This window comes from Perca fluviatilis, chromosome 4 (assembly GCF_010015445.1).
Source record: "Perca fluviatilis chromosome 4, GENO_Pfluv_1.0, whole genome shotgun sequence".
NCBI classification, from domain to species: domain Eukaryota; kingdom Metazoa; phylum Chordata; class Actinopteri; order Perciformes; family Percidae; genus Perca; species Perca fluviatilis.
In genome coordinates, this window is record NC_053115.1 from 15,152,053 (window position 1) to 15,173,728 (window position 21,676).

General features: G+C 41.3%; 3 protein-coding genes across 7 annotated transcripts; 2 read left to right on the plus strand and 1 right to left on the minus strand.

Moving 5' to 3' along the window:
* Positions 1-121: 121 nt before the first annotated feature.
* zc3h10 (zinc finger CCCH-type containing 10) lies at positions 122-4,764 on the minus strand. Of its 4 annotated transcripts, none has more exons than XM_039796847.1 (3): positions 4,641-4,764; positions 2,854-4,057; positions 122-1,263 (listed from the first exon to the last, which is right to left on the minus strand). In XM_039796847.1, exons 2-3 carry the CDS (start codon positions 3,994-3,996, stop codon positions 751-753), a joined length of 1,656 nt encoding a protein of 551 aa, XP_039652781.1. In that variant the 5' UTR covers positions 3,997-4,057; positions 4,641-4,764; the 3' UTR covers positions 122-750. The 4 variants fall into 4 exon arrangements, with proteins under 4 accessions (XP_039652781.1, XP_039652778.1, XP_039652779.1 ...); XM_039796844.1 differs by having other exon boundaries at positions 4,538-4,745; XM_039796845.1 differs by having other exon boundaries at positions 2,854-4,144; positions 4,538-4,745.
* Positions 4,765-5,655: 891 nt separating this feature from the next.
* Positions 5,656-7,346, plus strand: LOC120556705 (dnaJ homolog subfamily B member 9-like). 2 transcript variants are annotated; one of them, XM_039796383.1, is made up of 3 exons: positions 5,656-5,855; positions 6,108-6,384; positions 6,970-7,346. In XM_039796383.1, the coding sequence occupies exons 2-3, from the start codon at positions 6,147-6,149 to the stop codon at positions 7,275-7,277; spliced, it is 546 nt and encodes a 181-aa protein (XP_039652317.1). In that variant the 5' UTR covers positions 5,656-5,855; positions 6,108-6,146; the 3' UTR covers positions 7,278-7,346. The 2 variants fall into 2 exon arrangements, with proteins under 2 accessions (XP_039652317.1, XP_039652316.1); XM_039796382.1 differs by lacking the exon at positions 5,656-5,855 and having other exon boundaries at positions 5,865-6,384.
* A 193-nt stretch (positions 7,347-7,539) lies between these two features.
* Positions 7,540-13,675, plus strand: si:dkey-28n18.9 (sorting nexin-6). The gene is made up of 14 exons (XM_039796381.1): positions 7,540-7,812; positions 8,354-8,464; positions 8,606-8,713; positions 10,741-10,801; positions 10,956-11,080; positions 11,699-11,782; positions 11,871-11,945; positions 12,048-12,078; positions 12,260-12,347; positions 12,464-12,503; positions 12,588-12,674; positions 12,813-12,902; positions 13,108-13,173; positions 13,284-13,675. Exons 1-14 carry the CDS (start codon positions 7,807-7,809, stop codon positions 13,419-13,421), a joined length of 1,110 nt encoding a protein of 369 aa, XP_039652315.1. The 5' UTR covers positions 7,540-7,806; the 3' UTR covers positions 13,422-13,675.
* The last annotated feature ends 8,001 nt before the right edge of the window (positions 13,676-21,676 follow it).

Genomic DNA, 21,676 nt, shown 5'->3' on the forward strand with positions numbered 1-21,676 from the left:
CTAGACATTCTCCTCAATCCCCCAAAACCCACACACCCCGGGCCCCCCCCCCCCCCCCCCCCCATGATTCCCAAGGTATAACGCAATCCCAAGGTACAAGAGACCCACATGGATATGAGGCTTATAGAGAAGCAGAGGGTATTATATTCAACTTTACACAATGTGACTCCACCCAAACAACTCAAGCAATATGTAAACATGAGCACTTGCCAAAAGAAACTGTCTCTCTGCATGACTTATTTACCTTACCTGTGTGAACTAAGTATAGAAAAGTAATTGTGCACTGGAGAAACAAAGTAACAGATAACATAATATTCATTGTTGAGTGGCTGTTATTTCTTCTTTTTTTTTTTCAATGTGCAAAGTACCAAAGTTAATTTACACCTAAGCAATCCACACAAATATAAACACAAATGTCACAAAAAAGTCTTCATGTCCCCACAAGGACGACACAGCAGTGTTGTGGAAATGGTTCAAGCAATATGGATGACACATATTTTTGCCTGTGTTTGAAAAGATCCCTTTGGTACACAAACTGATTACAGGTCAGACAGACCGTCTGCAGTAAAAATGTCTTCGTAATGTTGCCACAGAACAGAGTTGCCCTCTGGTGGAGAAGTACAATTGTCTTTACTTCACTGTTCCATCATCAGTTGAATCTACACATAAAAGAAGATTATCTATGTTAAAAATCACAGTTAATGATGCTACAGTCTGACTTGTGGGTACTACAGTCCTTCACTTAATCAGTCAGTGAGGCAGAGTGGTGATCCTCATGCTTTGACTCGCAATAGGGTACGACACCATCGGGGTAGTGGCGTGACTCATGGTGATGCCAGGCATAGGCTGCGTCATGGACACTGCCACTGGTGCCACAGATACAGCCACAGGTGCCATAGAAACAGATGGGGCCATCCCTTGAGCAATGGTCTGCGCAAGGGCGGCTGAGAGGGGGGTGATCTCAGGGTTCAGGTGAGGCGGAGGGGCAGTAGGTGGGGCACTGTTAGTCTGGGGCGCTGAAGGGGCGCCGGTAGAAGCTACCAGGTCTTGCTGGGTGACAGGCCGAGGCTGCAGTCCAGCGCTGCTCAGGGTGGTGTGAGTCTGGGCGATGCTATGATTGTAGGAACTTATTGCACCCACAGGGGGCACCAGACTCTGCTCAGTGGGCGCAGGAGTGGAAGACAGCGTCATTACCTTGGCCTGGCTACGGAACTGGGCGTTCTGCTCCAGAAGAACCTCATTTGTGGCTATGAGATTTGAAACCTGAGAAACACATGAGACAAGGATTAAAAAAAAAAAAAAAAAAGGACTGAGCTCCATAAAAGTCCACTGCCAAAACTTTGGCTTTGTCGGGCTTTAATTAAGTTCTTGTAAAAATTTAATTTACTCTTCACAGAGTGTGTCTGTGTCTTATGATGTTGCAGAATGTCTTATTTTTTAAATGTGCCCAAATATATTAATTAGGGTTTTAGTCATATGACCGTAATGAAAAAACACTTTCAAGTCTTGGATTTAAAACAGCTCTGACATCTCTGTGCTTGCTTAGGGTCCTTAGTGCATTCATTACAGCATTAATCTATCATGCTGCCAACTATTATAACTTTCTAACTACTACTTTAAACTTTGTTTTATCTGGGATACCAACTTTCCTCCAGTCCGAAAAAAAATATAATAAAAATTGTATATATAAAAATTGTATATCTCGTTATCGAATTGTCTGCGACACTGCTCCTCTCCTATTACAAGCACAGTCTGTAAACCAAATGTCAACAAAAAAGTAGTCCCACCACCTAAGTTCAAAACACAGGGATAGAAGCTGCTTTTGTCAGAGAATGACGACTAAATTTGAATTTTCTCAAACCCAAGGTCATGTTTGCACATAGCTTGTTTTGGCTTATCTACAGTCCAAAAGCCAAACATATTTTGTTAACTAACATATCAGAGAAAGAAAGCAGCAAAACCTCACAGAGGCTTGGAAAAATGACTTCAATGATAATCGTTTAACAAAATAGTTACTGTTCAATCAATTGACTAATTGTTTCAGAAATACTTCAAACTTCCGGCCCTAATAGCAAGTTGTAGTTCAGTTGGCATTTCCATTTCATCCATCCAAGATGTTGATATGCTGGTCTTCAGATGCTCTGGTAACTTTAATGAGAAGTCTTGTGTTGGAGGACAATGTTTGGCTTTGTTAAAATTTCCACTGTGCAGCCCTCAAGGAATATTTACTTTGCCTGTGATTCGGCAGTCATAATACAATTTTACTGAAGTCCTTGGCTTGTGACTAAAGTTGAATTTGATTTTTACATGGCACTATCATGTGAAAGGACCATATTAATTCATTCAGTACATGGAGCATACAAAGTAAGTGACAATATAATGCAATCTGATATAACAGCCTACAACAAATTCTACCTTGAGCTTATAAAATTCAGTTATTTGTTAAAGTTATGGTGCATAGTTTCTGCCACCCCCATGAGGAACTTTATGTAATGACAACAAAACTATAGGCGGGTCAACATGATACAAGCCTTCTGTGACCGTGCACCGCCCACCGAAAAAGTTACACACTAAAGCTTTAAGACTTTAACACATTGTATTTCACTGCATTATACTGTCAAAGGTGGCTGTTATTTTGCATGCCATTGTATCTGTTATTAGTTGTTTAAAAAAACAAATCATATTGCATAATAAATACAAACATGTTTAAATTTCACTAATACAACTGCTATTCATGTGGGAAACGCCTAACAGTTCTGTAGTAATTCCATTAAAAAATTTGTTATAGGTCTAAACATTTTGATTTAAGTTTCAAATATATATATATATTTTTTTTCAATCGCTCATTCTAACCTGCTTCTTCAACTCTTCTACTCTCCTCCTCAGCAGGGAGTTCTCTTCCTCCAGGAACCTGTACTCCAGAGGACGGGGTGGCAAGGATGCTTGTAATCCCAACTCATAGTGCGCACCTCCACTGACATCTGCCAGGCGCAGGCCCTCCAACCGCCGCCTCTTCAACTGTAGAGCAGTGTGGTCCATAGAGGCCTCCAGGGAGCTCGCATCAAAAAGCCCACTTTCAAGCAGAGGGTCATATACTGAGCATGAGCTCCTGTCATAACGCCGTTGCCCTGTAGAATTTACGGACAGACAAGTGCTCATCCCACCTCCACCTACCCCCCCAACTCCTGTGATACCTGGATCTCTGCAACCACCCAGGCTGGGGCAACCCATCCCCATCATAATGCTTCCACCTCCACCTCCGACAAGTCCTTGCATTCCTCCACAGGCACTTCCTCCTCCAACACCTATCCCTCCCCCAGCATTCACCATTCCACTGGCACCTGGCCCTATAACACCACCCACTCCAACCCTGGATGGCTCATATTCAAAGTCTTTTTTGACATGGCGAAATTTACACTTATTGCCCCTCTGGCACTCTCCCTTCAGGAAGTCTCTGCAGATAGGGACTTCCCCGCGGCTATGTGGGAGATCCATGGGGGACAGGCCCAGTCGTGCTGCCACTTTCCCTCTTAGTCTGAGGGGTAGCTCTCCTGATTTCTTGTAATAGTCCTCATCCTCTTTAGATCCATGGACAAAGCGGCAGTTGGAGCGACTACACTCCTTGTTCTGGTAGTCATGGCAGAAGATGAATTCATTCTTTTGGACTCCCAAGTCTGGCACCTCATTGAAGTCTGGGTGTCTAAAGCGGCAGCGCTTTCCTCTCTTGCAGACATTGCGTATGAAATCCCTGCAGACACCGCCCAATTCAAGTCCTACACCTTGCCCCCCACCTCCACCATTCCCACAACTGTTTCCATTTCCGAGCGCCCCTCCTCCCCCCATGCTCCCAGAGCCGTTGCCTCCAAGACTTCCTCCTGATCCCCCTCTGCCCTCCGCAGAGCTTCCTGCCAAACCAGACCCAGGTCCTCCTTCTTCACCCAGACTACCACCACTTCCACCGCCACCTGACAGGTAGGAGCTATCCCGGTCAGGCATGGCGCTTGGCCCAGCTCAAGGAGAAAACAGCACTCATGTGTGTGAGGGGGGCGGACGTGACCTGCCAAACATTCACATACACAGGTAATGAAGTCATGAATAGCTTTTTTTTTTTTTCTTGGTGTACTGCAATTTTCTATTCAAAGATCTGCAAGACAAAAACATAAACCCAAGTTAAGTTTTAGAAGTACAAGAGAATATGGATATGAAAGATCCTGGAAGGGAATGTAACGGTTAGGGTCCAACTGGATATGGCTAGGGCTGAAATGAGAAAACCTGGTAAATAAAACGTAGCACTGCTGCTGCTGTTGTTATTGTCGTCACTGGAGGACTGGAGTGCTTTGATTAAAATAACGAAAATTTGGATTTACATAATGCGAAGCTAAATTTAATACATAGGGTAGCTGTCGGTAAATAAACCACACTCTGTTGCATCATGTACCTGAATAAGTAACGTTAAGCCTACCCATGTTAGGCTATATCAGCTAGCGAACGTTATGTAGCTAGCTAACTGGCTAGCTAAATGCTAATGTTGTCTTACCAAATAGAAACCTAGAAGCAGGATCCAGATTATCGCCGAGGGATTCCCACGCTTAAACCCCCAGGTCTGATTCAGTGAAATGTGTACAGATATTTCTGCTTACAACAGCAACCAGGCATGTGTTACTTTTGGCAATTCCTCGAGGCCCCGGGGCTGTTGGTTGTTTACCACATTTCGTAATGCATCTTTCACTACCAACGAAGAAGACAGCCCTCTTCCTCTTCTTCTTTAAGGTTTGACGGCAGTCGGCATCCACATTGTGGCATTACTGCCTCCTGCAGGTTTTGCTCTCCCTTAGCATTTCTTTCTAGTCCAGTCACTCACTCTTAAAAACAAAAATAACACTTTACTTTCTCGGTCACTGTCTCCACACTCTAATATACTTATATCTAATCTCCTGTAATTGGTTCACCATTTTTTTTCCTTTCCTGTGTAAATTTTCTGCATTCACAACAATGCTTAACTGTTCCAGCCTCCTGGCACAAATCACAAAGACTGTTGGATTTTTTTTCCTATAATGAAAAGTGTACTATTGAGGTTGCTGTGTGTACTCTTCCCATTTTGTTCCCCTACTTCGTACTCCTTAAAATGACCCATGGCATGAAAATTTCACTTTATGAGGTTTTTTAACATTAATATGAGTTCCCCCAGCCTGCCTATGGTCCCCTAGTGGCTAGAAATGGCGATAGGTGTAAACGAGCCCTGGGTATCCTGCTCTGCCTTTGAGAAAATGAAAGCTCAGATGGGCCGATCTGGAATCTTCTCCTTATGAGGTCATAAGGAGCAAGGTTACCTCCCCTTTCTCTGCTTTGCCCGCCAAGAGAATTTGGCTCACCCATGAGAGAAAGACATCATGGCTTTCAAACGAGCAAAGTGGCAGTTGGTCAAGGCCACACCCCCACCCTCCACCTTGCCCCTCCTCTCCTCCTCAATAGCTTCAGACACAGAAATGGCACATACTAAGAAAACTCATTGTGGGACTGGCTCTAGTGGCTGTAATTCTGCACCAAGGCTGAATTTCGGGAAAGAGACTTCAGATACAGTATTAGGGGACCACTAAGGTCTATATAAAAGCATCCAAAGAGCACCATGTCATAGGACCTTTAATTTCCCCACCACTTTAGATTCAGGTTCTTCCTCTCCGTTTAATCTGTGCTTTTCTGTCCTCTAGTGGCGATAGTGTTAAATTGCACTGTAGTATGTTTTCTCACTGTTTTTTTAATCTTTCTTTTCTTTTCTTTTTACCGGGAATTCATTAATACGCGGCTTAAAGGTGTAACAGAATACAGTATGGAGGCAGTCCAATCGCTAAACGACGGTGAGCTAATTTAGAAATAGCAGCTGTGGCAGAGGTTTCATTTGATACACTTTTACCACCACGTTTTGTTGTCTGTCGGCTCAATAGGCGTCTCGAAACTGTCAGCCGAGTCAAAGTAAACTACTCTGTGCCTCGGGTTGGACAGATAGCATACAGGCCTGCTGAGTGCTGACGTGTAGCCGTATGTAGCCTATGAACATGAGCTGTCAAACCGCAAGATAGCTGTACCAGATAACTTCTTTGTGTTAACAGTGGTGTCTAAGTTCCTCCTCTGTGCTCAGAGACGCCAGCATGGCAGTGCAAGGTGTTTTCCACTGGATGCAAGCCTGCGTGGTCCTGCTGCTCTGCTTATCCATAGCCCTGCCTGCTGCCTCACAGTCGATCAGAAATTACTATGATACTCTCAATGTTGAGCCAGCAGCAACTGACAGCCAGGTAAAGAAGGCTTTCCGCAAACTGGCCGTAAAATACCACCCAGATAAGAACAAAAGCGCCGATGCAGAGAAGACTTTCAGAGAGATAGCTGAAGGTAAATCATGCGAGCAACACACTGAACCTTTTTTATAGAACCTACAGGCCTATTGTATGTAGTTTACACAAGTTAAATGAATTGTAACCTATCACTTTCAAAAGATTAGTTATTTATTGATGTATTCTCTAAATAGGCTTCATAAATACAGTCAGTTTGCCTTTTAAGACAGACACAGCTAGTAGGCTACTGATGCAGTCTAAATTAGCAGCCCTGCAATCAATCCAACTTTCATCAAGGTTATACTATATATATAGCCTATAGTTTTTGTTGTAATTTTGGAGGCAGTAGTTTATAGTGCTGTTGATCTGTATTGTGCATTATACATTATAACATAATTGGGGTGGAAAATATGAATAACACTGTATACAGTAAATGCAGTACAGTTTTAACAGCACCACAAAAGTTGTAAAGTTGAATCAACATCTCTAAAGGTTTCAAGAAAAACTGAACATTATAACCTTCATGTAGTTATTGCAGGACTGTCTATAGCTAGGTTTACCTAATGAACTTGTACATAAGTGTACTTTAATTGCTCTATCTCAACCAAAGTGAAATGAATACCTCTGTTTGCTCCTCCCCTAGCCTACACCGTGCTCTCCAACAAGGAGAAGAGGAGGCTGTATGACAGTGTGGGCCATGAGGCTTTCCTAAAAAATGAGGCTCCTGTTGACCCTGAGGATGAACATGATGAGACAAGCTTCCACTTCGGTTTTGAAGACCTCTTCCATGACTTCGATGATAGTCCCTTTGTGGAGGAGTCATACTTCCACTGGAGCTTTCATCAGGATGGGGAGGATGAGAATGGGCCATATGAACATTACACTTATGAAGGGCCTGGTTTCAGCTTTTATTTTGGCGATGAGGATGAAAATGAAGAAAACCACTACTAGCTACTAAATGTCCTCTGTATTGTGTTAATGTATTGTCTTTAAAAATAAAGTCTCCATGTTGAATTGTTATGTCAGTGTCTTGTATTCAGTGTGTAGAACTTCCGCTAAATAGGTAGATGTGTGTGTTCTGCCTCTTTTATGGGATAGCATGTAAGTTCAATGGTTGTTTACAGGTTTGTGAGGTTGTAAGGTTGACAGCTGGGGAAACTGATTGGACCGTTATGCCACTTTTTCTGTGTGGGTGTGTCGAGAGGTCCTGAGTTACTGACTAACACACCATTTAGTCATTCTTTTTCCCTGAGCCAGCACTTTAGATCTGGCACTGTTTTACTCCATTTCTTACAGGACCAGTGTGCACTTTGACCCAAAAGGATATCCTGTGCCTTCTCAGCATTTGGAGCAGGAGCGCTTTAAAGCCAACACAAAAAGATCTCTACAGCTTTATACACTTTTATCGGGATAAACAGAGATTTAAGCATTTCAAAGCTGATAAAAGACGGACTGGAATCATCAACTTACAAACTTGACAATGATGGTAAGAATTCCTGAAAATGCTCTTAGGACAATCTCTGAGTGTCATGTGATTTTTACTCCATGGAGACATCCACATATACAGTGTGGGCTAAGTTAAGTTTTAAATCCCTTTTTAAATTTAGCTTGCATACTAATGTTGAATTGCTTTTTTCAACTATTCTCCAAAATTATGTAATACCCTACCAAGAGCTATAAGAGATGCAGGCTCTATGAACATTTTAAACTGACAGCTAAATACCTATTTATTTAAATTGGCTTTTAATTAATGTCACTTATTTTTCTTATTCTTTTTTACTAATTATCATGTTTTTATTATTCTTAATGGTCTCTTTTTTTCTTACCTTTACTTATATTTTTTAGTATCTGTCTTTTCATTGTCTAATTGTATTGTCTATTTGCCCTTGTTGTAATTTGTTGCAATTTTCTTTATTTTTATTGTAAAGCACTTTGAGCTACATCTCTCTGTTATTATTGTTAATAATAATGTGAATTCACTCCTAGTTTTGTATTGATAAAATTGCTAGCCACATTTTTGAATACAGGAAGAAGTAAAAGAAGTGACATCTACTCTGAGTGTAGATCGTCATAACATCAATGTCACAGAGGTGTTGAAAGACGGGGACTCACTTACCTTCCTAATTGTATCTCAAAAGGTGAGAAAACAATTCATTTTCTTGTTATTTAGTGGAAGCTAACATTAGATCTAGATGCAGAAAACCAGTTGACTTGTTTGAATTATGGTATTGCAAAAACAGACTGCTCGGATGACATGTTGTCTCTCTCGTCTGTGCCAGCTGTCTGGGACAGGGGAGTACCACGTGGCTCGGGCCTATGATGATTTTGAATGGCTGCAGCAGCACCTGTTCTCTCAGGAGGATGTACCCGGGATACAGGGAGTCATAGTCAGTACTTTATTTCATCTGCGCACAATCCCTTATTTGACTTGTAACGTATGCACTCTTTTCCGGACAATAACAAAGATTAGTTCTGGAATATCTATATGCTCAGTCAGTAAAGGGGCGAAGCAAAATGTGGATTCTGTGGATCTGTTGAAAACTTCCTTTTGGAAGTGTACATGTTGCTCTATGTTATCTTGTTTTTCTAACTGCCTACTGGAGCTTTACCTTTGCTGAATCTGGTGTGCTCTGAATTGGAGCTAAACTGCAGATTTTAGTTAAACATGCATGGTTAAACGTGGATGTTTGTGTTCTTGTAACACAGTGCTTTTGTAACTGAGAAGATCAAACCCCAACATGTTTATTTCATTCAATGACTTCACCATGGAGCATTTTGTTTCTTTTTACAGTTTTTTCTGATTGCTAAACGACAGTGGGCACAACTGGAGTCACATGTGCAAAACTCAAACTACAGTTTGCACTACCAACAGTCACCTGAGCTAAACAGTTCACATCACCTGCAAAACTCATTCAAAGCAACACAACTCTTAACACACGTCTCAAAACAGGCTCAGTGCAGCCAAACACTATGCACAGGCCTCACTGAGATAACACACACTGTCACTCAGAACACACTGAGGGTAAAAACACTAGCATCAAACACCAATACAGAAATTACAAACTTTTTCATCTTTACAGTTTGAACAATTTGAGTGACTTGACACTACTCAACAGTTTATTTAAGGAAAAAAATATAGATTGTATAGCCTACCGATTTTTACATAAGGTAAACAAGAGGAATGAAAATCGGCAGTTATCTTCAATATAGTATTTTGTCTCTAGTAATTTATGGAATTACTGGGGAAAAAAAACTAAAGGTACATAACAGTACCAAAGAATAGTGTGACTAATCCTGCCTCTCTCCAGCATCATGAGGCAAGTTTTCGTCATCACATTGGATGTCTGCATCATCTCTAAATAAAAATGAATGTAGTGTTTCTATTGCTTTCACCTCCATTACTTTCTGAAAAACAGTAAGAATGCAGTTTTACTATTTTAAAGATATTGTGTTTTTCACTTTTTTTATAGCTGTGTACATAACCTCAGACATCTTACCTGGACATATTGGTATCTTTGCTCTTTTACCTGTATCTCTCAAAAGGTGTATAATTGTTTTATTCTTATTTGGTATTTGTATACAAAAAAGGCTTTCTGAGCTTTCTCTGTATACATACCATATATGTTCACTAACTAGTCTAAAACAAGACACCTGCTTAGGCTTTCAGCTAAAATTGCAATCAGCAGTGTTTGATAGGCACCAGAATGAAATCTATTCTGTTTTGAATGTGTGGTTAACAGTTTTGACAGCAGTGTGTTAGCATTTGAACAAAGTGCTGTAAATCTACACTGTTGTGCACGTTGTATTTAAAGTGATGGGATAAGTGTGTAGAGTTTTGAAAACTGTGTTCAAACAATGAAAAACAAAATAGAGTTTGGTCCACATGAACTGCTGCTGTGCAGACTGTAGTTAGAGTTTTGCACATGTGACTCCAGTTGTGCCCACTGTCGTTTAGCAATCGAAAAAAACTGTAAAATCCTTCCTCCTTTCCATTCTTTACATCCTCTTTGTAGTCAGGAAGCTGGCCCCAGTACTGTAGAAAATGAAGTAGAAGCTTTGTGGTCTGATTGGATGTTTTTTTTTTTTTCAAGAAGTTTCCTACCGGGAAGTATTTTTTGTATAGGCCTACTACTTCCTAGTATTACCGTGTGTGCAGCGGGGTAGTGTTTGTCATGTATTACACAAGCACATACACAGCATGTGCTTGTGTATGTGATCCAGGGCAATAATGTGTGCATACTGTAAATCCAAGCACTATGTATTTCAAAAAAACATTAACCTTATTTATGTTCCTCTCCCAAGCAAAGAGCCTAATAAAAAATAGTAAAAAGAAAAGAAATATATATATATTAGATGAAATCTTGCTTTGACAAACAATATGGAGTAACACAATTGTACTTTGTTTTTCTTCAAGTTTCCTCCTCTTCCTGCAAAGGCTCAGGTGAATGCATCTGCCAAAGTTATGAAACAGCTTGGTGAGTACATCTGAGACCACCTCCATTAAAAAAACAACAACTTAGTTTTAAAAGTGAAATTAACCAAATATGTTCTCCATTTCTGTCCTGTTTGTTGCACTGTGTGATTGTAAAGGTGTTGATGATGATCAACATGTTGATGGTTTTCCTGCAGGTTTCCTTGGTTTAGGAGAGTGGCAGCCGTACTGTAAAGCATTGGAAACCTTCCTCCGGCAGATTGCTGCACACAGCATACTCAGCAAAAATAAAGCTGTAGAGATTTTTCTGACCAGCTCAGACGTAAGTGGACACAAATAAACAGCCTGTTTTTTTTTTTTAAATCCTCTTTTTAACGAGGCCTTAACGTCGCAAAAGGGTGCAACGTGATACCTTTTTTATGAGAGAGGCAGACAATAAATGGTTAAACTTTCACTGACATGGTTTCAGAAGAGGAAATGGAGCGCTTCATATGACACCTGTGTTGCACACCAGGAAGCTGCCCTGTGAATATCCAATATACTGTACAATAGTGGTAGTTACCAGTTAACTGTCTAACAATAAACAGTTGATAGCTAAAATTATTATTTTTTTATATTCTATTTGTGTGTAAATAATTATAAATATCCCCGTCAGACTGTACAAGGGAGTATTGCTGCATGTGGCACATACACAGTTTTGATGAGAAACAGGATGCTATAACAGTAATAAGAGTAAATCATAAAGATAAGTGTCTTTACGAAGCATACACACACACACACACACACACACACACACACACACACACACACACACACACACACACACACACACACACACACACACACACACACACACACACTCACACATATGCTGTATATACTATGCTTGAACAGTATTAACTTGAAAAATGTCCAAGCTTATTTGTGTCCTTGTGTCTAGCCTCCAGGCAGACAGAGAGTTAGGAAAAACATTTTCAACCGGCTGAGTCAAGCAGTGGAAGAGAAGAGGAAAGAAGGCCATAAGGTACACAACTGGGACTACTAAAACAAACACTATTTACAGCCTCTACACCTGTATGTCTGCTTTTATACCATAATGTCTGTGTCTGCAGGATGTGGATCAGTTCTTTCAAACTGAACGTGATCATAACCTTGTTCTTGCCGGCTGTGCCAAGACTGCAGCTGAGGTGAGCCGGCCACCTGTGTGTTTGTCCTCTTCCCTTTCTTCTTCTCTCACACGACCAGACACACTGTCCTGTGTGATTTTTGAACTTTTGTTTTCCTTGCAGAGATTCCTGGATGTGGTGCAAACTGAGCAAAGTAAGCAAACTTTATTTCAAGTTTGGGAGGAAAGACAGGACGTGCTCATCAGTTGGTGTTATTTAGGATTTATTTCCATAGGAGGCTATTTAGTGTATTAGTGTTCATCCACATTACTATGCAAATTCTATCTGTCCCAAGTCTGATGTCAGTGTGTGTTCCATGTTTAATTTGTTTACAGAAATAGCAGTGGCCTGTGGTCACTTCTCAGCTGCTCTGCACCTCTGTGTGGAACCAGGGGAAGACTCTGACAAACAGGCTTTCTCTAAGTGAGACAATAATAGCATTGGTCCCAGGCCAGTGCCTCTGAACATTGCATACCGGTTACGATAAATCAGCGTGATAAACAAAAAGTAGACACATTGACATCACTTTTGTCTTGCAGGGCTTGTGTGAAATTATCAGAAGTCTTTGATTCTATGAAGGTACGTTGTTTGGCATATATTTACACAGCAATGCATGATTGCTTTGCTGAATACAATGCACATAATGCGCTTGTGTGTGGGCAGAAAAATATGACAAGTGTCGCTGAGAACAACGTGAGCACTCTTGGGCTAGGCCTGGACCTGGAGTCACGCTACCAGGAGGCAGAAAAGGTGTGTCCTCAGTCATTTTACATTCATCATGTCTCTCCATCTACCTTGAATCCTGGCCTTCTATTGAAATATGACATGTCACACGGAAACTTCTGACTAATACCCCTGTGTGTAACACGATTATTATGTCCAACGCAGGAGATGCTCTTCAGGAGAACCTGTAAACTAGTGGAGTTAGAGTCTGCCAGAAGGAATGCAGAGAAAGCCAAGCCTGTAAAGAAGGCTGCTGTGAGTGCCTGTACACACGTATCCCAAAAACACACTGCTAGATCAGATGTACGTGCTTTCTTGTGACCAGCAGGTGTCAGTAACGTTCTGCTGATGTGATTCAGCAGTAGAGCATGGGCCAGGAAAGCTGATGAGAGGATGTTAGATGCAAATACAATCTGTATGAAGTATATAATTATGATGACATGCTCCCCCTATTCATCAGATGGAGGAGGTGAAGAAAGCAGCAGAGACGGAGTTTGATCACATTTGTGGAGTGGCTAAGCAGGAGGTAAAACTGGATTCTCTGTTTCCACATAGTTCACCCATCTCCAGTGTGTCACGTAACATCCTGTTGACATTCATGTATGTATTAACATGCATGTGATGTGTCTCTCCCAGATTGCACGGTTCCAAGGTGCGCGTGTGGAAATGTTGCAGCAGGCTCTGGTTCAGTGGTGTGAAAAGCAGCTGCTTACAGCCAAAGAAAGTGCTGAGCAGTTCAACCAGCACCTGCAAGCCTTAAGAGGGATGGCCTAGTGACCTATCTCTTAATGAAGCATCCTCAGTATGTCTAAACATAGCATGGGATAACCCAAACGTGTCCTTCACCCTGTTGTGCTGTATTCTGATGCTAGTGGATTCAATTACATCCTGTGTAAATAAAGAAATGTATGTGAAAGGGAAACCTTCCTGATTATCAAACAGCATCCATATAATTTGTACACATATTTACTTTGCCTCGGTCTCTCCACAATCATACTCCTATACCAATAAAGCCCCTATAGAAATTATGGTTTTGATTTGTTAGCAGTGGACTTGTCATCTGGTGAGGCCATTGTGTGTGTTTGTTCTATACTACACTCATGTGGTTGTGTTGAGAGTGTATTGTGCTGCTCTCCAGCCACCACATCAGCCAGGGTCACACAAAATAAAGTGTGATGAATTGATTCCCGAAGTTTTGTGTGTGTGTGTGTGTGTGTGTGTGTGTGTGTGTGTGTGTGTGCGTGTGTGTGTGTGTGTGTGTGAGAGAGTGAGAGACTCCTGTATCATTAATCAGTTGGTTTGACGGCTCTTGCAAGGACGTGGCAACAAGGACACTGCTGGCTTTTTGTTTGGCTTTTGAAACTATTCTGGCTTTGTGAGTATCTGTTACAATCATTCTATTATCCATGATTGTGTGAAACCTGTAGTGAGGTCTGGCACAAAACGACGCACTTAACTCATTTCTGCACATAAGCATGCCATCCTCCTCTTCTCTGCCTGCAGCTGTAGTTCCATATCTCAGCACTGCTGTGCGCTTCATCTCATCTGTTCCAGCCTGTAATCTCTCCGTTGGGTGAATAAGGAGGAGTGGTTCCCATTTGAGGGAATGAGTTAGAGAGAGATAGATGACTGGTCTCATAAGAAGATAGGTTGTAGAGGAGGTTTGGCTCATTTGACAATGAAGGAGTAGATGAAAGGCAATCATGCCATGGAGTGCCCACCCAAACAGTGAATTAATGAATGGAATCTTTTGGTATAGTCTTAGTTCAAATGAAAGGCTGCCTACTCTGGGCATTGGATGGCACATGTTATCCTCGCCTTGGAACATTATGGGATATTTTATGTCTGTGTTCTCCACCCTCATAACTACAGTCTTCCTCAGCCTCAGATCCAGAACAAAAATGATTTTATTTTTCACTGTATTTTTAATTGGGGAAGAGACTATCTTGTCTATTTGGTCTTGGTATTAAAACAATGCACATGTATAGAGTTTATATAGCCACACATGTTTACAGTGACACTGCTAACATGCAGATGTTAAGCAGGTATAATGTTTACCATGGTGACCATCTTAGGTTCAATAAATTCATCATCAAATTTGAAAGTAAAGTCATAAACCCAAGTATTGGACAAATTGAAATTTGAAATTTTGACCTGCTGGTGGTGCTAAAGGAAAAGTCAGAGGATCACCAAAGTCATTAGGATTAATCGGCTGGGAACCATGAATGTTTATACAGTATCCCATGGCAATCCATCAATCAGTTGTCAAGATATTTTAGTCTGGACCAAAGTGGTGGACAGAGAGACCAACTAACAGACCGACAATGCCATTCCTAGAAAGCTGTGTACTTGCAAATGTGTAAAAATATGCAAAAAAAGTCCCCAGGCATGCATGCTAATACTGTATTAGACTAGCCTGACAAGCCAGACCCACATCAAGATGTTGGCTGCAAATTACATTTGCTGCCGCTAGGGTGCGTCTAGATTACTTGGCTGGTATTAGGCTTGACCTGTTTAAAAACTGCTTAAAAAAAACAAAAAAACAAAGACAGTTGTTGTAGGAACTTGCTTTATTTTAGTCCAACAATTGTACCATAGCAGCTTGAGCCTTTTCACACTACAATTGCATCCTATAGCTCCTAATTTTTTGGAAAAACTAATTTTATATTTATATCAGACAACCTTCTATTCACCGAAACTGCAGTCTAGCTTTTTATACCCCAGTTTATGTTGTAGAGGTAGTAACAAAAAGACATTCACTCTCCTTATAGTGCACAGTTATTGATCATTAATCCAGCAATTTCACCATTTAGGTTTTGCACTTCATTTTTGGGGTTTATTGGTTTTAATGAGCCACAGTAAAAGTTAAATGTAAAAAGTTTATGGACCATTTTAATGATTCTTTGGTTTTAGTTCTTTGTGTGAAGGCTTCTATCTACCTGAGAAAACCACTCTTTGGATACAAGCCTGTGAGGTGAGTGGGATGATGAACTAAATGCATTATGCTGTACTTACAGTATGAGAAACACAAATGGAAAACTCTGGATTCTATATACTGCAACATTATTCTCTCTGTTATTATCTGAAGCTGTGATTGTCCCATCCCTGCTGCTTGTAACTGCATTATACCGGATGAATTTCACAACAGGGGAGCCACATGTCTGGTGCTTTCTTTTCGCGGCGGGAGCAGCTAACTAGCACATGTGGTGAATACACACAGACAGACACACACACACACACACACACACACACACACACACACACACACTTCTCAACTGCTGAGAGCATGACCCAGATCAAGGACGGAGAGATCATGGTAACGCTCTTGAGTGTGTGTGTGTGTGTGTGTGTGTGTGTGTGTGTGTGTTTGTGTGTGTGAGTGAGTGAGCATCCCATTGAAAACATGCACTTAGAGATGATCTGCTAAAGTAGCTCATTATCGGTGGAGAGGCAGCACTCAGCACACCGCCCTATGGCCTGACAGAAACCGGCTTGTTGAATTTGAAGTGAAGCCAATAGCTAGTGTGACAAAGGCCTCAGCCATCCCAACGAAGCTACACCACACCAGTTTGATGAGTACAACAGTCTGTTAGATGATTAAAAAAATATGGAGTCAGGCCAAAGTGGATTTTTTTTAAATAATATTTGGTGTCCTTAGTCATAAATCTGCACTGCTTGATTTATATGTTGCTGGAATAAATGAATGAATACATATTTGGTAACAGATGTCATACAAATTAAAGTGGGCATGTTTTATCTTTACAAAAGAAATTAAGAAATTGTTGGAGCAAATAATGTATCTGCATGCTCCTATGTCTTCATACTGTACTTTCATACTTTAATTGTATTCATTTACATGAACTGCACCATCTGGCCGCAAAAAGGCTCAACATTGATTACTGATAAATTTAAAGCAACTAATGATTTAAAAACAATTTCAACATACATTCGATATTGATGACAAATTGGTTAATTTGCCCAACACAACTGTATGTGATGGTGGTAAAAGATGAGAAATTCTGTCTTTTCTTTGCCGGTCTGCTTCACCCTTCAAACGTCCACATTGCTCTTCTACATCTTCACAGCCATCTTTGATATCTTTGAGAATCTCAGACTCCTGGGAAGCTGCAAGAACTACATTTGACTACAGAATAGAATATGAAAGTTTCTCCTTTTCCGACTTTCAAATCGAGACTTGACATCCCTGCCAATTACTCGGTTCTTGAAATAAAAAACTTTGAGAGCCTTAATCCTGTATTTGCTTGCGTGTTGCTTCTAAGGTCCGAGGCTCGACTGTGCTCTATTCCAAATTAGTGAGTGTGTTGCTGCTGAGTTGAGTCAACCCAAGGTTGTTGGCACCTCATTAAATCTAATCACTGCCGTACACAGATTGTGACTCATTAAAAGTTTGTTGGATGGAGAATGAGACAGGAGGAGAGAAAGATACAAATGCCATAATGCAGATGCCATAACCATCTGTAGTTGATACAGCTTTATAAGTCACAGTCCATTCTGAATGTGCACCACAGCACAATGTAGATGCATATAAGGTGAATGCTACAAAATAGAGCCTTTCAGCCCTATAATCAACCCTAATGGCAGCTCTCCACCGATGATATTGTATCAATTTTCTCCCCCTTGCAGTATTTTCAGCATTGCAAAGCATTAGACTTGCTAATTTACTCCATTTCTCTCTTCACTACTGAATGGAGCCATAAATATTAATACTTTCACACTGGCTGCTGTCATGCGTTGAAGGGATTGCGGTTAATGGCATGATAATGGTAATTAGGTTTGCAGAAATAATGTCAGCAGCAAACCTCTGGACAGGGTGACATGCTGAGGTGATGACTTTCCTGCCATTCTTAATACACAACAGTGTTCTCTGAATAAACTGTGTGATGGCTCCTAGGCGTCAAGACCTATTAAAGGTCCCATGACATGGTGCTCTTTGGATGCTTTTATACAGACCTTAGTGGTCCCCTAATACTGTATCTGAAGTCTCTTTCCTGAAATTCAGCCTTGGTGCAGAATTACAGCCCTAGAAGCAGTCCCACAATGAGCTTTCCTTAGGATGTGCCATTTCTGTGTCTGTAGCAATGGAGGAGATTAAAACTGGGATCTGGCAGATTGGCTATAGGACTGATGATTGACACCTGAATGAACTGATTGCTCACATGTCTATATATAGGGGTGGTTGGGCTTGTTTTTTTTTTTTTCTTTTTTTCAAGCGGGGGGTTGCTTGGTTTGTTTGGACTTTGGGTTGAGTTACTTTAGCGTTCTAACATTGCTACACCTACACACATCCATACACTACACACATTACTGGTAAACTGATAGCATGTTTACCTGTGTTTATTTAAATACATTTGATTTAATTGAGCAAACATATGTGTTCTCCACATTTTGTCATACCTTTGAGCCAGGTAATGACATAACACAGAAAACTCTAACAGGAGACATGAGGCAGAGAGGAAAAACTGTCCATCACCTGATTTCAAGACATAATTATTTGTTGTTTTTACCATTAAATGCTCAAATTAAATATTAAGGAAGACGACACATTATTGAAGAAATAGTAATTATGTTATGTCATGCAAAGGCACAGTACAGTGAATAACAACAAGTGCACAATTCAGAGTGCACACTCACCCACACAGATACAAATGCGCCCATTAGAGTAAAATCAATTGTTCATCAATCTTTCCACCGCAGCTTTAACCAGAGTGCACACACAATCAGGCTCTCCACTCCAGAGGTCATTCTGTCACATGTCTTAAACATGTGGCCCTTTTCATTCTCCATCACCAACAGCGTAACCAGCACACTGTGTGCTGCATGGGATGACACGTGGTTACTATAAAATACTATTGTTATACTAACAGTTGTGCCGCATGACCACGGCAAAATGGCGGAGGTGAAAGAATTTGGCACATGGTACATTTTGCTACATGTCATTCCCCCTCTCTCTCCCCTTTCACTTCTAAGATGTCCTGTCACAAATAAAGGCCAAAAAAAGAATCTAAAAACAATAAAAGATTTCTGTCATTTTACTTGAACTGAAAAGGATGTGTCCAATGATGGTCTTTGCTTCTCTGCGGAACAAAAGGACACTTTTTTTTGGCATAATTTGTTGTTTCTTTGATGATGATGTTTTCTATGAAAATCAATGGATCACCAGATTTTATTTTTTTTTTTACCCGTCAGCTACTGTACTTTACTGAGCCCCTTGGAGCTGCACAGGATTCACAGTTTTGTTCAAGGGCACCTCAGCGGGGTGATGCTTGCTGCCAAAGGGGCTCAAACCAGGGCCTTCCACAGTAGTTGAAGGACAGACTCTTTGCTCACTATGCCACCTTGATATTCCAAACAAACATACAACAAGGGCAAAGCAACCAGATGGAAAGTCGTCCCAGGCCCTGCAGCAACCAGAGGTTCAGCATCTGTTGCAGGGATGTATCCAAGCCCACTCCGGAGCTCAAGACAAGTCTCTCCTCACCTTTCCTGCTGCTGTTTCCTCTGACTCAGACTTGGCAAAGAGATACAGATGGGATTGTGAATGCCCCCTGGATACTGCTATTAAATTTCACTTTGAGATAATGCATGCTAAAGTCTCATTAAATGCCAGTCCGAGATAATGCATGGTAAACTCCCATTATGGTTTGATTAGAAAACACGGGGCCTGCCGTCGTGCTGATTGTGTTTTTAATCAGATCCTTCCTGCTGCAGAGCAAACAAGAGCTGAGAGGAGAAAAAAAAGACAAGCAAAACAAGCTGAGCAAGCAGAAAACAATTCTTCTCTCTCTTAGGACAATAGTGAAATTGTTGTGTACTGTTTTTGGCATAATGAAAGTGTATGAGAGTGGATTTTAAATGGAACTGTTTTTCAGATATTATTACTGTGTGACTGCAGAAATTAATAATTTGGTGGAACACAAACCAATGTACAAGCAAAAAGAAAGTTTCTCTTCTATAAACATTATAAGCAAATTTAGGGTTTAGTTCTCAGGTGCATTCTCCATTAGCGACATCATACTGATCATTTTACCAGTAAAAGCATTGTTTTATATTGATTAATGGCTCATTTTGTCCAATAGATTTAATAGTCTGTCATTCCATGTAATATAACGCAATACAATGTAATGTTAAACAGATTATAGGAATGTGTTTCAGGGGGTGAATGACATGTTTTGGACTGCCTCTAATGAATACAGCTACGCCTTAAGGCCCAGACACACCGACCAGACGGCCGACCCTCGGCAGAAAAGGCAGTTGGACTGATCAGTCTCCCCGAGTTGGTCAAAAAAGTGCCTCGGAACACACCACAGCGACGGGACGTAATACGTCTCCATAACAGCAGGCGCCGCTAATCTGTATTGTCGCCCCAAAAATAAAAACCGGCATCTGATTGGACGAACGCGTCACGTGGGTCTGGTTTCTCCGGAAATTCAAAGACAGACTGTCATGGCGGCTTGTTCAAAATACAATCTCATATCTGTCTTCATTTCAGATCGACAAAGGTCAGTCTGAAAGATTTTCGTCAGATTTTGAGAGACTCTAGTCATGCTCATCCCGCTCCTCGTTTCCGGGTTAGCACTCTACCAATCAGGTGGGTCATTTGAGTCCGACTGCCGGCAGTGCCCGCCCTGCCGATTATACATGTCAAATTGGCCAAAATGAAGACCGACGGCCCCTCGGACGGACGACGGACGACGGCACGGAACACACCGAACAGACTCCAGTCACTGACCTCGCCAGACTGTCCGACGGCTGATTATCAGCTTGGTGTGTCTCGGGCTTTAGATACAGGGGTGGAGCGAGAGGGTGGCTTCTGGGGCTCCAGCCACAAATGTTTCCTCAAAAGCCCCAAATCTTTGAGGGTTTTCAAATAACTTTAACTTTGTGTCATTTCCCCTTTCTTTCTAATGCTGTTTATGCCAAATTCCTACCCCACCTAATGTACATTATTTAATAGTAACATAAATATTTGCCTCTTTTTAGGTGGCAGGAGTTAGCCTGACGTCGTCATACTCAGATTCTAGTCAGAATATGAGTCTGATACTGCTCCATTGGGCTGTGATTATTGGGCGTGTTTCAACCGAACCAGGAAAGAAAATGCCTCTGCACTCAATTGGATAGACCTACAATCAGAGCAACACAGACAGACGTCACAGAAACTGCAAGTCAAAGGCAGGCCTCGAAAGAGAAAAGACAGAGGTGGCAGTTTCAGTTACTGTTAATCATCTGTCCATCATCGTATAAAGCCCGCCCTGACAATTTGATTGGTCCGAACAACTCTGGTTCGAGCATAGTTGCTCCACAACGGATCAAGTACAGACTGAACTTCCCAACCTCAAATGTTGTGGGCGGGGCTAAGTTCGGCTGGCATCCAGGCTAGGCAGGAGTGAAAATCCTCAACATTTGTTGTGTTCTGGTTTCAGAATGATGAAGACAGTCGGAGAACAGTTACATATAAAACAAGATGCTGGCTCTACAGGATGATTCTTTTTCTTTGGCAACTATCATGTTTTTCCCAAACTATGTGAGGATTGAGACATTTTATTCTCAAATGGCTTGAGAAAGGAAAGGAGCATGCCCACGGACCCCCGTGGATTTGGGCTGAGCCCCGAATGTTTACAACGTCTAGCTCTGCCCCTGTTTAGATACACTAACCATGATCAAACTTATCATTCACTGGTAGTGTCATTATAAGGCCTATCTTAAACTATGGTGTGACTTGGAAACAAAAGAAGTAAGGTCACACAACTTTAAGTGTGTAGACAAACCCGCTGTATAGTTTTCCCTGATTTTTACCACACAGATGGGACAGAGGTTTTTAAAGTATCGTGGAAAGAACCAGAGAGGAGTCAGCACCTGTCTCTGTGCTTCCTGCTTGTTCAGACCCTGTGATTTATCATTGCTCCACCCATATTATTGGAGGACACCCTGCTCAGCAAAGTTAAATCAAGTTTATTTGTATTGTCCAATATCCCATTTGATGCCCAAAATGGCTTTAAAAGGCACATTAA